The sequence below is a fragment of the Calypte anna genome, chromosome 6 (genome assembly GCF_003957555.1).
Source record: "Calypte anna isolate BGI_N300 chromosome 6, bCalAnn1_v1.p, whole genome shotgun sequence".
Classification (NCBI taxonomy): domain Eukaryota; kingdom Metazoa; phylum Chordata; class Aves; order Apodiformes; family Trochilidae; genus Calypte; species Calypte anna.
In genome coordinates, this window is record NC_044252.1 from 1,596,819 (window position 1) to 1,613,562 (window position 16,744).

Consider the following 16,744-nt stretch of genomic DNA (forward strand, 5'->3'; position numbering starts at 1 on the left):
AGACACTGGCACAGGTTGCCCAGGGAAGTTGTGGCTGTCCCCCCCCGGCAGTGTTTCAGCCCAGGTTGGATGGGGCTTGGAGCAACCTGGGCTGGTGGGAGGTGTCCCTGCCCATGCAGGGGGGTTGGAAGTAGGTGACCTTTAAGGTCCCTTCCAACCCCACCCATTCCATGGTTCAAATCTTCTCAGCCTCAAGGCAGAACATCTTGAGTGGGTATCTGACTGAGATGCTGTGCCTACATCTCTACATCCCACTGAAAACCCCTATGGGGCTCTCAGACCTCTCTGCCAGGAGCTCCACCAGGGCCAGCGCCAGGTCCATGCTGAGACACTTCACTGGAAAGCACTGAGCAAGGCCCAGAAGGCAGGGGCTGTACCCCCCCTTCCACAGGGAAAGCCAAGTCCCCACAGACCCCACAACAGGACCTACATGAACACACCAGCCCATACTCTTCCTTCCTTGCCCTCAGTATCATCTGCCTACACCCTGCAGCAGCACTCACTATTCCCTTTCTCACCCCTCTCCTCCCATGGCTCCCCAAGTTCCTGCTCCACCCAGGGTTAGGATGGGATAAGAAGATGGATGCAAAATAAGCACAGGTGAAGTGTCACCACCAGGCCACCCCATAGCCCTGCTAAAGCAGAGCAGGAGCTGCCTAATCCCAGCTTTGATTCCTAATGCTGCATGTGCAGCAGACAGAGGGGTCAGACAACATCCTCAGCTACTGCTGCACAAAACCCCCACCTTGCATAAAGCCCAAGGGGACAAGCACAGGCCACCTCTGGAAGCTCACACATGGGAGGGAGGGGACAGAGAAGAAGAAAGGGTGTAACTATGAATCCTTCCAGTAATGAAACAGAATGGTTGCTCTTGCATCTCATGCTCCTTATCCCTGTGCCAACCAGTACACCCTGCAACCACCCAGCAGAAAGGCCAGGCAGACAAAGCTGGTGGCAAAGGGTCTCCCAGCAAAGAGCACCCAGGCAGCAGCACCTGCAAGTGGCAAGGGCTGGAGCTGCAGTGGGGCAGGGACAACACTTGATACCAAGAACAGAAAGAGGAATTGTTTATTCCAGGCAGAGAGCAAGCATGTCAAAACAAAGCTGTGCACAGAGCAGCAGTCAGGAAACTCATGCCACTTGCCAACACACATGGCACATGCACCAGAAGGGTCTGGAAACAGTCTTCTTACCTGGCATCTGCTTCACTGTAGTATTCTCTGGCAACAATATCCTCAAAGAGCTCCCCACCAGTAACCCTGGAGTGCAAAAGAAGAAGGGAAGTCACAGGGTCTGTGCACATCTAACTCAAAGTTGCACAGCATGTGTGTGGCCACCCATCTAGGTCCTTTCCCACAGCCTGCACAGGGAGCTGCAGCACCAGGGAGCCTGGGCAGAGCCCCACCACCATGTACATCCATGTGACTGACCCCCCAGGACTTCCACCTCAGCAGCAGTGTCCAGGCCATTGCTGACAAACAGGGCATGACTTGCCCATGATGGTCTAGAGAGGGTAGGAGATGCCAATTTTGGGCAGAGCATTCCTTCTTTGACCCCACTGCCTCAGGGATCCAAAACATCCTCCCTATACAGGATTGCTGTCCTGTGCTTACACCTGCTGCCAGGAGCCTCCCTGCTCCACCCTCTCCCACAGAGTCAGTGGATTTTTGTCAAACAGGCCAGAGGTACCTACAGGTCTCAAGAGAGAAAGGGAGAATTCTACTAATGCAGGTGCTTTTTATTCCACTCTGAGTCAACCAACCCCGTGCTTGTGTCACTGGGGATGCACCAAAGGGAGAGGCAGACAAAAGGCAGACACTTACAGATCAAAGACCAGGTAATGGAAGCCTTCTTCTGAGATACTGTCGTGGAGCCGCACTGCGAAAACACAATCCAGGGATGGAGATTCACCCAGCCTGCAGCAAGCCTGGCACCTCCCAAATCCAACCCATGCACACCAACAAGTTCTCCCCCCTCAACCTGATTACTCCATGTGCCCTTTTTGCTCTGTCTGTGCTCTCCTGGTGACCTCTTTCCTTCTGGTATCTCAAGGGAAGAGGATGGGTGTCCTTCAGGCACACCCCCCAGTCCTTTCACACCCACCTACTCTTTCCTGCATGCCCAGGTTTTGCCATCTCTCCCCACCCCAAAATTCAGAGCCAGTTTTTTTGCCTCGTTTATCCTGACACCTCTGTTACCACTGACACATCACCTCACTGGTGGTTACCACTACCACAGCAACATTCCCCTTCTCAAAATTTCATTCTCCTTCAGCTCCCTCATCCATCCCCCTTAGCTCTGCTCCTATTGCCTCAATTAACCATCAGCTTTTCCCTTCCCTCATCCCCTTTCCCCTGCAGGGCTGGCCAGGACAGGCCCCCAGATGCTGGTTTTTTTTCCCTATTAGATGTGAGCAGTAACTTTTGTGCCCATGCAGCCAGCACAGTGCCAGTTCCTTCTATCTGAACCACAATCTCCATTTCTTTGATGTTCCTTGCACACCTAGGCACTGACTCTAACCCAAGAGGAGAAACTAAGCCCTGAATTTCATACTGCTGCCTACCCCTCAACTTTCTGCTTTTCTCCCCTGCTGGAAAGCTTCATTATTTTCAGAGTCACAAGCCTACTTGACTCAATGCCTAAGCCCTCACATCCTGACTAGGACATGGTGCCTCCTTCACATGACCATCCCCAGTTCTTCCCTCAGCTAAAGCAACCAGACTGAGTCTCAGCCACTACAACACCTTCTAATTGAGTATTGACCAAAGCGACATTATCCTTCTCACCCCTGCAAGAAAAACCTTGTTATCCTGCTCTGTCACTTTCATGCTACCTCTGCCTCCCCTTCTCTTCCACAGAATACACAGGTGACCTGGCCTGACTCTCCCCAAGATGCTGATTTTCTCTCCAGCAGCCCAGGGGTCAGTTTGCACCTCTCGGTGGCACCCGACGTCAGCCGCCGTCACTGCCTTGGAAATGGTTCAAACTACCACTTGGCACATGTTCCTACCTCATATGGAATAGCTTTTGTAAATCTTCTCAATGCTCTGCTCTAATCCTCCTTCCAACCCTCATTTGCTAAGGCACCCTTTCCACATGCATGCAAACACACACAAATAAACTCAAAACTGAGAGGAGCACAGATGTGCAGAGGCCACTGTCAGGACGTTGCCTAAAAGCATTTTATTCTTCTTATTCTTACTCTTATTCTTATTCTTCTTGCCTGTGCTTTCCTACATTTCCCCTGCATTTCTTTACAAGCTCCCTGGGCTTGTCCCTTGGCCAATTTCCTTCCCTTAGCATTTCTTCTGCATCTCACCCACAGGGCTCCGGAAGGAGCACTCCACACAGCATCATGCTGCAGGCAAGCAAGCACAGGCAGAGTACCAGTGCTGCAGGTGTTTCAGGCACAACATACTGTTCCTACAGCACAGAAACAGAGATGTGTCACCTTGAAGAGCTATGCTCCCCAAACTGTGCACAGCAAAAAAAGAAAAACTGTCCTCTAAGTAAGCTGTTTCAGTTGGCTTCGCAAGAATATCAATGCAACACAACCTTGTGTTTATCAGAAAACTCCCCTCCTGAGTACCTCAGGAACAGAAGCATTACAAAAATGGGAAAAAAGAAGAAGGGTACTTCCTAGGAGAAAAAAATCCCATTCAAGACTGGGAACAAGATGGGAAGTGGTTGAAACAGACACTTGGATTGCCCCGTGCAAGGCAGTTTGCACTCCACTGCACAAGATTATCTGAGGTGACTGCAGGACACAGGCACACAAACAAGAGCTGATGCCCAGAACATGGGCACAGGGCTGTGAAGGGGCCTTCTGAAGAGGAAACAGATGGAGAAACTTCAAGAGAATCCAAACGAGGTAAGAAAGGGCACGTCTGGTGATGCTCGGTGTGCATTCCCCTTCCTCCGGGCACCTGAAAGGTCATGGGAGCACTGCCAGGAACACCAAGAAGAGAGGAGAAGAGCAGGACAGAAATCCTGAGAGAGGAGGAGCAGAGGCACCAGCAGGCAGAGAGGAGTGGCTGTGAAGAGGGAAAAGCAAAGCCACCTGCAGCAGGAATGGGGAACACCAAAGGATGAACTTCACCACAAAGACGCGGGCAGTGAATTACATCAGAAAATAAAAGCCAGAGGAGCTGGTGGGTGAAGTTTCTTGGCCCCCAGGAAAGCAATTTTATCAGATCTGTTATGAAAAGGGAAGGAAGTAGCAAGTCAGCTGGCAGAGGTTGGCAGAGGCAGCAGAAAGCAGCCTCAAGGACAGTAGAACACTGTGTTGTGTGACCTTAGGTGGGGCACAGCTACAGGAGCAGGACACAGGTCTTGAACTGAGCAAAGGAGCTGCTGCTTCACCATGGCCAAGAGTGGTGCTGGCACCAAGTCTGCCCATTATTTAATCTGCTGAGGTAAGAAAGCTCAGGGAGCAACTGTAGGACAGCAAACCCCAGGAAAGGTATTAGGAAAGGTGACAGCAGGCACCACCACCCTGCATGGGAACAGGCTCTGAGCAACAGCTGAAAGCATCAGGCTTAGAGCATGGAGTGGGCAGCCGTGAGGGGAGACAAACAGGATTAAGAAAAATCTCAATATACCAAAACTCTTGTGACTTCCATTCCAAATTCATACCCAGGCTGATAGGAAGAAATAAAACCAGCAGCCAGCAGCAGAAAAGCAAGAGCACCCAGTGCACTTTCACCCTAACATTTTGCTCCTACCCTCCTGCAGAGCTTTCCTGAGCAGCAGGGAGACTGCAATCAGCAGCTCTGATGCTGAGGTTCACTCTGCTGATGCACGAGTTAGATTGCTCTTCAACACAATCCTAACTACCAGGGACTGTCAGCTTAAAAACATCAGCTGCCTTTTTCAAAACTACTCATCCAGCCTGTGAAATGACAAGCATTCAGAAATAACTCCACCACCTTTAGCTCACATCAAGGATAAAAGCGTTTTTAAAGTCTCTTGGCCCCCTCTTGACTCATAAATATGACACACATTGCATCAGCATTCATCATAAAGATACACAAACATCTGATCCCTCTATCTGCCAGACAGGACAGAGCCCTCTTTGCTTTAAAGATGCCCTGGGTGAGTGTCCTCCACCTGAAGGCGTCACACAGGATCTCAAAAGAACAGTTCCAAGAGTGGGTACCAGGAACCCAAGTTCTGGGCAGTCCTCTCAGACATCTTCCCATTAAAAGAGCCCATTTGTTCCCCAGGCTGCAGGCACTGCCACACATTTAACATCTCCACAACTAAAGGACAGCTTCCACCAGAAACCACACAGGTTGCTCAGACTTGGCTAAGCTGCTGAGACAAGAGGGTAAAAAATGTAGAAGCTAGAGGGTAAAAGATTCCCCAAAACTGCCTCCCCGTGATAATGGAGAATGAAATATGAGAGTACTCATCCAGGTTTTCTTCACAAATATTACAGAACCCTTTTGTTATCTCTCACCAAAGAAGCAGTGATGTCCATGGCCAATGCAGCGGGGTAGACAAGTGCAGACACCACAAAAATCTCCAGTCCCAGCAAAGGGAAGTTGCACAACAGCAACACAGGGTCTTCCAAAGATGACCAAACTACAAAAGAGCCCAGTACTTGCCAAGGAACCTGATCTCACTCTATTCACCAGAAGATGAATTAGATTATTTCTGTTGACTGATTCTGCTGCCCAGAAGCAGTGATTCAAACCAGATTTCCCTCCCAAGCCAAACACCCTTAACAAAGGGGTGTAGGAACTCATTCCCACCACGCACACTCAGGGTCACCTGATGGCTGCTTCCATGCCAAAGGTCTCTGATGGATGAAAGAGCAGACAAGGAGAGGAGGGTAAGAAAGAAAAGAGAAGCAAGTCAGACAACGAGGCACTGAATCAGTTACAGGAAATGGCCAAAGATTTGACCCAAGGTTCAGTCAGAGCACTGAAAAAAAGCCCCATCCCCACAAAGAAGAGAGGGCCTGCAGAGTTCCCAAGCACATCTAATGCTCAAGTCTCACAGATACCTTCAAAAATCATCAATAAAGCCCCACAGCACTAGCAAGCAATGCCAGAACAAATTTTTCCTAATATTCAATCTAAATGTATCCTTCAAATCTAAATCTGATCTTCAAGAACATAGAAACATCTCCTGCAAAAGCACCAGTTGGTCAGTCAGCAGCAAGTGTGCATCAGCACCTGGGTGGTTATCCCCAAGAAGCACACAGATTCTGGGAGAGATAAGCAGTGGTTTCAGGGGCACATCTTGATGAAACAACGTTTTTAGCAGGACTCATAAAAAAAGCCTAATTTTCCTCATTTACAGCCCTGAGTTTGGTCCTGCAGTGGTAACTCCACCAAGAGTAATGAAAGACCACTACCACAAACTGACCCTCCCCTTTTCAATGCCCACCTGTAACCCTGTAGTGTAACCCTGCACGGCTGAAGGGCTGTTATGCAGGACTGCCCAGAAGACACCACCTCCCTAACTGGTTTAAGCATCCTTTCCTTCCCTCAACCTCCCCTCCAGCCTCATCCTCTGGAAAATGCTCTTATCTGTACAAGAAGAATCCTCCACAAAGCTGGCCTTTGGAAAAAATAACTAGCAGCAGAAAAACAGGGAAACCAAACCATCCCTTTCCCCTCGAAAAAACCTCAGATCTTCAAAGCTGCCTGATGCCAGCTACACAAACTATATTCTGTCTTGTGTGGGTGTGTGCCTCAGGTCTGAGGCTACAACACAACCCAGAGCATTTGCTAAGAGCCTGACACCACAGTGAGTGACTCAGGGGACCATTCTGCAGTTACTGAACCTACCAGCAGCTGGGTACCAGGAGGTGAAGCACTTTTTAAGAGCAGCTGCTGTGAACACTCCTCTGCCTGCTGTTTTCAGTGGAAATCTTGCCTCAAGACCAGAACTTCAAGCTGATCCTTCAAAGTGATTCAAAACCCTCGTGTGCACACAGTTCGTGGTTTAGAAAGAAGTGATGTTAAGAAGCTATGATATCAACTACAGAATTAGGCATTCCAGTGGGAAACCACACCAAAGTCACAGCCATGCCATGTGGTTTGCATTCCCTGCCTGAATGAAGTGACCCTGGACAGGCAGCCACAGCTCTCTGATGCCCAAACGTGATAGGAAGCAACTGAGCAGAAAGGGGAAAATCTCCCTCACCACAAACTGCACCCTCCCCATGACCTCTGCAAGGTGCTGCTGAGTCACCCAAGGCAAGACTGGGGATGGAAGAGTGGAATTGAATCATAAAGTAAGCAGCAGAGAGCTTTCCATTTTCATACAAACCCACCTGAAGTAGAGGGACATAGAAAAGACGTGGAAAAGCAACAAGCACCTCATTTTTAAAGGGTCAGCTGGTGCTGGGATCACACACATTATCTCCTAGAGGTGACCCACACCTTCCATGCCACTCTGGATGCCATTATTTATCCTTTTACTCTCATGTCAAGCAAAAAAAGCCAGGAGTATTTATTCCTAGCCTGTGAGTCCTGGGTGAACACTGCCCTGTATCCCCCATCCACAGCAAGGAGTGGGCCAGCTCAGCCCTTGCTTGGAGCAGGCAGGCTCCTGGAACACTGGATGGTTCTGGAAAGCTGTTGCAAGCAAAGCTCTGCAAGCAAAGTCACAGCAAAAGGTGAGTACACAGGCAGGAGAAGAATTTCAAGGGACAGCTCCTGGTACCTTCCCTTTGCAATTATTGCTTAGGAAGAGGTGACATGGGTTGAAAAGTGCTTGCTCCTAAATACCAATGCTTTTTGCCCTTAGTGACAGCCTTCAAGCTACAGGGTAGGGTCATCTTGTCTGCTAGATCTAGGTTCCCTGCTGCTCCTGGCTGCAAAGCATTGGGATATTATGGGAACTTACAGGACACTATTAGCCAACCACCTCTGCACCAACACACATCACCTGCTGTGATTATATCATATTTGGGGCTCTCAAATTAAGTTGCCTGTGTTGCAGTAGCTGCAGCAGAGCCAGCACCAGGCAGCAGAGATTTCTGATTGTCTCCTGGGCCATGGTAATTGCAACAGAGTAAATCTTTCATATAGCCTTAGTAGTGCAAACTCCAAAGTGTTCTGGGATCTTCTAGATAGAAGAATGCTATTTAAAGGTCAGCCACTCATTAGAAACAGCCCCAGCTTCACTTTTCAGCAGTTCCCCAGCAGACATCAGACACTTGTCTGGATCATGGAGAAAGGGAGGAGGCAAAAGATGCCACGAGGGGCACGTTTCAAGGGACAGAGCATGCCAAAAAAGAAGTGGAATAAAACTGGGGGCTAAAACCTGTCTGATGCCCTCCTCCAGAGAGATTCCCCAACGTGCCTGGAGATGCTGAAACTACAGAACCAAACACAGAGAGCCTGGCAGACTGCAAACTGAGCACCAGCAGCCGTGGCAGCCCAAGTGACAAGCGAAGTGACACAGATGGCTCCCACCCACCCTCCGCTTCCCCAGCTGCTCACCAGCCCCAGGAGCCAAGATGGGATTTGTCCCACCACCTCCCCAAAGGCTGGCTGTCTGCCAGGATGCTTCCTGCATGCTTCCTATCACTCCGAAGGCCCTGTCCCACCAGGAGCCCAGCACCAACCTGGCCTGCCTGCAAGCTGGGTGCTCAGCTCCCACCCCAGCTGTTTCCCTAATTCCATTAAACACGCAGCATTCAGCTGCAGCTGCTCAGGCTGCTTCCTAAAGGACTCTCCTTTTAATTAAAAATTTGCTATTAAAAAGCATTAAATTGTGTAATGCAAATAATCCTCTAGAAATAATCTGTTCCAGCAGCTAATGACCAGCTTTGTTAAAGCAGTAACCAGCAGGACAGTTAGCTAACAGGACACAGCGTGCTGCTGCTGAGCAGCCCCTTAGGAACATGGACTCTTCTCCCTCCTCTTCCTCCTCTTCCTTCATCCTCACCTGACACACAGAGGTTACAGGATGCTGGATCTGCAGCATCTTGCTGGAAACACCCTGAGCCCACAGCACTTCACACCAAGTGCACTTTTAAAGCTTTGGGAAGTGGAAGAGAAGGAAAGTCTTCTTAACACCAAAGGGCTGCAGGTTCTGCCAAGACAGCCAAGAAGTAGGAAAAGGCACACAACACACACACACAGAGGAGGTTGGGATTTTTTCCCTTGTAACCTTTAACACTCACTGTAACCTTTAACACTCAGGCCCTAAAAGAATGAGGTAAAAGCAGCATCCTTTCTGCCACACCAGGTGCCAAGTCAGAGGAAACTCCTCTCTGCACAAAAACTCACAGCCCTGCTAGAAGCTTGTAGGAAGAACAGTAACTTCCCTGCTCAAGAAATGGTCCTTCTGCAGAGGTAAAAGGGAAAAGTGGAAAAAAAAAAAAAAAAGAAACACAAAGTATTTGTTTAAAAGCATTTCAGTGCCAACTAAATGTTGTTTTTCCTTCGGTTTTGCAGTGTCTCTTTAGAAAGGCTGGAGTTCAGCACACAAGAGGTAACATTTAGTATGTCCTACTTAAACATTAAGTGAGCATCAGCAGGAATATTTCTTTCTCTCCTGACAGAGCAGCCATGACCATCCAGAACTGTTGTTAATAATTTCCCATTATCCGTGTAGCAGATAAGCAAAGTACGTTTGATAACCACTACTATGATACAAGAGCTTTTTCTAAAAACAAAAAACCAAAATACCCAAATAATAAGCAGCCAACTTCATTGGTATCTCAAAGAAAATACACAGAGAAGACCTAATTTCTTATAACAAAATAAGAGACAGAGGCTGCTTGAGCACACTGAGTCTTCCCATCATCACTTTTTTCTTTTTTTAAAGGGATTTGCTTGCATTAGATAAATCTTACAGCTAAAAAGATGAATAATGGCACCCAAACTCCTCTCTAGCACAGACCACAGAGACACACAGAATTAATATACCCCCTGTCAAGGAAGAAAATGCAATTGTTATTCCATTCCCAAATTGCAAGGGATCACAGAGAAACATTTTTCTTAAAACTACAGGAAAGACTATGGGCAAGAGGAGGGAAATGAAAGAGAAAACAGGAAGAGGTAAGTAAACAGTAGTGAAGAACCAGAGAAATAAAAAGCTGAACTGCTTGGAGTGTTGGGGAACCTCCTCTCAGCCAGCCCCACAGGGGCACTCACCTAAATCCCTGAAAGAGCAGGGACTGCAAATATAAAAGGGAACTTGCAGCTTAAAGGCTCAGACTTGCCAGCAGGAATGAATTCTAGCTGGTATTCTCTTTGGGACTTTTTTTTAGTGTTTGGTTGTTGAGGGTTTTTTTCTATAGATTTTTTTTGATGGGTTTGTTTTGGTTTGTCTTTGGTTTTCTTGGTGGTGTTTGTTGTTCTGTGGGGTTTTTTTGGGGGGGATGATGGTGGTGATGGTGTGGAGGAGAAAAAGGAGAGCAGGTTGAAGGCTTAAGGCCAAGAACATAACTGCTTGGCTTCCTAGAAACACGGAGACAGCTCCATGACACTTCCAAAGTAAAGCTGCTCAGTACCCAAGCAAGCTCTTCCTAGAAGGTCTCTTCCCTCCATCCCAGCTCTGCTCCAGCAGTCCTCCAGCAGCAGAAAACACAGGGCAGGAGCTAGAAAGAGCATCCCAATTCCAAATGACTTCCAAATGACTGAACTTCCATAGGGCAGCAAGCTTGGCCAAACCACTGGAGCATCCCCAGCATTTTAACTATTCTTTGCACATCACATCCCCTCTGTCCCAATTGCAAAGGCAGTCTGGATGGCTGCAGCCAAAAGAAAACAAGGAAATCTGCTGTTTACAGCAAAACACAGCCTACAGGGTTTTTTTTTCCCCCCCCTTGTTCTCCAAGGAAGCAATTCAAACCTCCTGTTAAAGAAAAGGTGCTGGGAAAACATTCTGAGTGGCAGCAAGCAAGAGGGGAGGAAAAAAGTCAGGGCTTGCTTCTCAAGAGTAGTATCTCAAAATGAGGAGGGAGCAAACCTTGGCTGAGAGCACTAAAACAACAAATCCAGTGTTCAGTCTGCAGGTGGGGTCAGTGCTCCCTCAGGTTAGTGAGGAGTAGGCTGGGATTCTCCAGCTGGGAGTCATCCTTCATGGTCCTTGCAGCAATTCACATCTCAAAACCATCCTTTAAGGGCCTACAACACTGGAGGCTTGGATCTAAATATTCCATCAAAATCACTGCCACCAGACAGAGGTACCAGGAGGACAGATCACTTGTCAAAGGAAATAAAACTCAACTGGGGGGAAAGAAATCTTCCTAATTCACAGGAGATTTCTACACCATTTTATCCCCCACTTCAAATAAGGCCAGGTCCAAAACTGTGCTTTATCCTGAGAGAAGCCAACAGATAGGCTTTAAAGTACAAAGAATTCAAGTGCAAGTATATTTTGGAGAAGAAGTCAGGAAACCTGACTTTTTCAGGAAAAACCTGAAAAAGCAATAATTCTGATAGATGCTGAGGACAGCATTTCACTACTGCTATAAATCCCCTCAAAGAAATTAACTCTGAAGCAGTTCAAGCAAAGGATATGAAGGCAGAAATCAGAAACAGAATTTGGCTGTGGCTCTTGGGCCACTACCAGCCTTTCTTAAAATTAGTGTTCTTATTACTCTGGGCCTAAATGCATGCAGCAAAGGCTGCCAGGAGCTGGGACACAGTAACAGACCACAAGTGCTCAGTTTCAACTATGAGCACGAGATATTCAGGAACCACTTTTGTACAGTTGGGGCTAAAAACATCTAAAAAAGAGGCCAGACCATCTGGTGACAGATCCAAAGAGGAGGCACACCTTCAGATTGGCACAGCAAAGAAAACCTAAGAGGAGAAAGGCAACACCTAATGACATGGTGGGCAAGGCATGGGCAGGCTTCAGAGTGCACTGAACAAGCCACAGAAATGAAACCTTAAAAATAAAATATACAAACAAACCACTAACAAACCCATGAACAACAAAACCTGATGGGGAAGTCAAGTTCAAAATCTGCAGAATTCTCCAGGATTGGTGCAGTCCTGCTCCTACAGCTCACACTGAGGCAACACACCAAGTATTCATCCAGAGGAGTTTACAGCACAGAATGGCAGTAATTAGGTAATTACTCACTGCTAATAGGTATTTCAAGGAAAAAATCCCAACCTACCACTATGTCAGAACAACATGTTTCCCTTCTATGACAACGTAACAAGTCCAAGGCATAAGGAGGCAGCAGTGTATGCAGCATCTGAATTTCAGCAAGGCTTCTGACAGCATCTTATGTGTTATTTCCACAACCAATTTAGAAAAAAATGTCTCTTCAGAACTAGCTTCCAATGGTCTATGCAAATCACTGAAACAAACAGACTCAGATTTGTCACACTCTCACACTGGAGCAATGCATCAAGTGCTATCTTCTGTCCAGAGTCCAACAATATTCAACACAGCTACTAATTACCTAGAGGATGCAACATGTGGCATTGTTATTCAAGATCACATTACAGGGGGGAGAGCTGCCACCCTATCATGCTAGCAGAAAAGAAATCAAAATGGTCTCAACAAATGAAAACCACACCCAGAGAGTGGATTTCTTCCCACTTGTTCTCATGCAGACAAACGTAACGATTCGATAGGAATCCTCATCCATACAAGATGGAAAATTGTTTTGCTTGCCAGGAGCTCAGAAAGCAGCCTGCAACATGAGGCAGAGCAAGAATGTGTCAGAAAAATGTGCAGCAACAAGACACTGAAATGGCAAGTTTCACAGGTCAGTGTACCAAACTTCGGTTGGCCAGGTGAAGCAATTCTTTCCCCTCTAATCAGGTTAGAATCTTATGCCAAGTTTGGGGAATCACATCTCTAGAAAGATATGAAGCAACTGGAGAGAGTCCAGGAAAGGGAGGGAGGGAGGGAGGGAGGGAGGGAGGGAGGGAGGGAGGGAGGGAGGGAGGGAGGAAGGAAGGAAGGAAGGAAGGAAGGAAGGAAGGAAGGAAGGAAGGAAGGAAGGAAGGAAGGAAGGAAGGAAGGAAGGAAGGAAGGAAGGAAGGAAGGAAGGAAGGAAGGAAGGAAGGAAGGAAGGAAGGAAGGAAGGAAGGAAGGAAGGAAGGAAGGAAGGAAGGAAGGAAGGAAGGAAGGAAGGAAGGAGGAAGGGAGGAAGGAAGGAAGGAAGGAAGGAAGGAAGGAAGGAAGGAAGGAAGGAAGGAAGGAAGGAAGGGAAGGAAGGAAGGAAGGAAGGAGGAAAGGAAGGAAGGAAGGAAGGGGAAGGAAGGAAGGAAGGAAGGAAGGAAGGAAGGAAGGAAGGAAAGGAAGGAAGGAAGGAAGAAGGAAGGAAGGAAGAGCGGCGGAAGGAAGAAGGAAGGAAGGAAGAGCGGCGGAAGGAAGAAGGAAGGAAGGAAGAGCGGCGGAAGGAAGAAGGAAGGAAGGAAGGAAGGAAGAAGGAAGGAAGGAAGAAGAAGGAAGGGAAGGGAAGAAAGAAAGGAAGGAGGAAGAAGAAAGGAAGAAGAGAAAGAAAGGAAGAAAGGAAAGGAAGAAAGGAAGGAAGAAGGAAGGGAAGAAAGGAAAGGCCAGAAAGGAAGAAGAAACGGAAGAAAGAAAGGAAGAAAGAAGGGAAGAAAGAAAGGAACGAAAGAAAGGAAGAAAGAAAGGAAGAAACGAAAGGAAGAAAGAAAGGAAGAAAGAAAGGAAAGAAAGAAGAAAGAAAGAAAGATTATTAGAAAGAATAAGAAAGAAAGAAAGAAAGAAAGAAAGAAAGAAAGAAAAGAAAGAAAGAAAGAAAGAAAGAAAGAAAGAAAGAAAGAAAGAAAGAAAGAAAGAAGAAAGAAAGAAAGAAAGAAAGAAAGAAAGAAAGAAAGAAAGAAAGAAAGAAAGAAAGAGAAGAAGAAGAAAGAAAGAAAGAAAGAAAGAAAGAAAGAAAGAAAGAAAGAAAGAAAGAAAGAAAGAAAGAAAGAAAGAAAGAAAGAAAGAAAGAAAGAAAGAAAGAAAGAAAGAAAGAAAGAAAGAAAGAAAGAAAGAAAGAAAGAAAGAAAGAAAGAAAGAAAGAAAGAAAGAAAGAAAGAAAGAAAGAAAGAAACCCTGGAGGTCTAGAAAACATGATGTATGAGAAAAGATTGAAAGAACTGGGTTTGTTTAGTCTGAAGAAAAAAAAAAGACTAAAAAGAGACGTGATAACAGTCTTCAAATATGTAAAAGATTGTTACAAGAAAGAAAAACTGCTTTCCACATATACTCCAGATAGAACTAGAAACAGCAGACTAAGTAAATTATGGTTCTTCTGATGTCTACCTGACAGAAAAATTAAACATCTGAAAGACTGCCACTAGGGGCTGTGGAAGCATTAAAGGTTTTTAAGAACAAACATGTCTGGAAACCAGCCAAGTATAAAAGGTTTTCACAGGGCTGCTGAATGGACCCTATGACTTTCCCAGTTCTTACTCAACACACTTTGATTCTGTGTTGTAGGCATAAAATTTAATTCCTTTATTGCTATTTGTGATCACCTGTTAAGTTTAAAATGATTTATCTCTTTCTCTTACAAGAAAAAAAAAAGTTCTTTCTTGGAGGACAAGAAATGCTCAACAGAGAATGCAAGAACCACTGATATTCCCCCAAACTGCCTTTTCCAAAGCACAACAGAGCAGGAGACAAGCACTGACAGTCATTACAGGTGAGGAACAGGCTGTAGAACTGCACCAGGTACACGACAGGTTTCTTTCTTTTTGGGGTACTTTACTAATGAAAGTGGCTTTCCTCTTGTGTGTAAGATTTACTCCAAGAGAGACCTGGCCAGAAAAAGATGTAAGAAAGGCTAAAAAGGAGAGATGATGTTAAAATAAAATGACATCACCTGCTAAGCTAAGTGCATCAAGCCTTAGGGAGCAAATGAAGCTCAGTTATTCTAAAAGTTGCCAAGGAATAAAGAAAGAAATAAATTTACCAGCCAATACATTCATTAGTGCAAATCTCTGTGGAAGGTGGTGCCACTGCTCCTCTCACACTGCACCTCCACAGCCCCATTCTGATGCCAAACAACTCCTTCTGCTTGAAAAGCTGCTACTAAGGTTCCTTACATTTTGTGAGGCCCTGAGCTTGTGGAAAACTGCTTCTCCATCACTTTGGGCAGAGGCTACAGATGGTAGTCCACAGGTTATGCTGTTAGGCACCTGTCCTCTCCCAAGATTTTAGAGGACAGGAGAGAATGATCGTGAAGCTGAAAGTCAGGAGGCCAAGAAGATGCTCTTAAAAAGTTACCTACTCCTACAGACAGGGTTATGCAGAAAGAAGAAAATGAAATGCACTGCAGGTTTGCCTGGGGGTGGCTTGGTTGAAGGTGGAAGTTTGGTATTTTTTAATGTTTCCTTAAATAAATTAACTCAAATTAGACATTTGCATAAATAAAGTCTCTAGGATCCTAGCTAAGGTCCTAAAAAGATTATTAATAGTCCATTTTTTTGCTCAAAGCAAATTCCAGCAATGTGAAATTTCTCTGAAAGAAAAAGCTTAGGACAAACTTCTATGGTGCTCTGGAACTAGATAAAATCCATGCCCTTTCTCTACAGTTCAGCAAATAATGTAATGTACTAGTTTGAAGTTGTGCCTTATTTTTGCCTCTTCCCGTATTTCTAGACCAAACTATTCCCTTTATTCAGTTAAATATTTTTTTAATTTTTTTTTGGACCACTGCCATAACAGGCAATTTGGTTTTGGCCTTTTGTTTTGGTTTTGTTTTTTTAGAGTAAGCAGCCACTGCAATGAGAAGAGCTGACATATTAACCCATCCTCCTTCAACTCTGGGCATGTCACTGCATGCAGCTTTTTAAATGAGTTATGTCAAAAAGTGCCAAGAAGAGGAAACTGAAGAGGAGAGTGGGGAAAATGAAGACAACCTCTGGCTGTCGCTGCTGGATGTCAAATGAGCAGACAAGAGCTGTGCATCACCCAAGCAGCAGGGACAGCTCTGCACGGGTGAGCAGGTGCCAACACTGCACATTCTGGTGCACAAGATGCTGAAGGAATGGGTCAGGGTGAGCTGCAGAATTTACCAAAGGGAGAAACTGAGGTAATTTCAACAGGTAAGTTCAAAGAACTGCTGTGGACATTCAAAATTACTGACGAGGCACACTCCTCCCCTCCCACCCCTTCCCAGCCCTCAGAACCCTGGGAGCTTTACCAATATTTGGATGCTTTAGAAGTCGGCAGATTCGAGCTTCACGTTCCAGTTTCTGGTGATCTGCAAGAGAAGAAGAAAGGAGGCAGTAAGCACCACAGCTCTGAACTAAGCTCTTCTTCATCTTCAGAGACAGGAACACAGTGACCCAGCAGAAAAACAGAGGGCTTGGAAGGGCTGGGAACTGCTGGGACACAACTGACCCCCAAAACCTCAGAGCCATTTCAGGGGATGCTGCAGAGACCTCTGCTTCTGCTGCAGAGCTGCCACTAAGCTGACCTTCCCTTCTTGGATTCCAAGTGACTCAAAGACATCAACCTCACCCAAATATCCAAAACCACTTCCAGTGATATCCCTGCTGACACTTCACCCCTTCGCCAAGGCCAGAGAGGAGGAGGAAAACTCTCTGAAGAAACAGCCCCTGTGAATTAGGAGGAGGACCTGCTGCTACCCCAGAGACACCCTGGGGAAGAAAGGCAGAGCAGGAGGGAGAAACACAGAGGAACACAGAGCTGCTGCTGCTGCACAGCCCTCCCATGAAGAAGGGAACCCTGCCAGCTCCAGTGGACTGGAAAGGTAACCAGACTTCAGTGGCCATGGACAGCCTTGCTGCTGCAGTGCTGATCAAGCACTTGGAGATCTCCA

The 16,744-nt window shown here is 46.5% G+C and overlaps 1 protein-coding gene across 12 annotated transcripts in view; it reads right to left on the reverse strand.

Moving 5' to 3' along the window:
* Positions 1-16,744, reverse strand: part of CAMK2G (calcium/calmodulin dependent protein kinase II gamma) — a 108,363-nt gene that overhangs the window by 45,286 nt on the left and 46,333 nt on the right. For all 12 annotated transcript variants that reach the window (XM_030453553.1, XM_030453548.1, XM_030453544.1 and 9 more), the window contains exons 3-5: positions 16,103-16,162; positions 1,824-1,878; positions 1,194-1,259 (exon numbers count right to left, since the gene is read on the reverse strand). In XM_030453553.1, the coding sequence (XP_030309413.1) occupies positions 1,194-1,259; positions 1,824-1,878; positions 16,103-16,162 (181 nt within the window). The remainder of the gene's footprint in view (positions 1-1,193; positions 1,260-1,823; positions 1,879-16,102; positions 16,163-16,744) is intronic.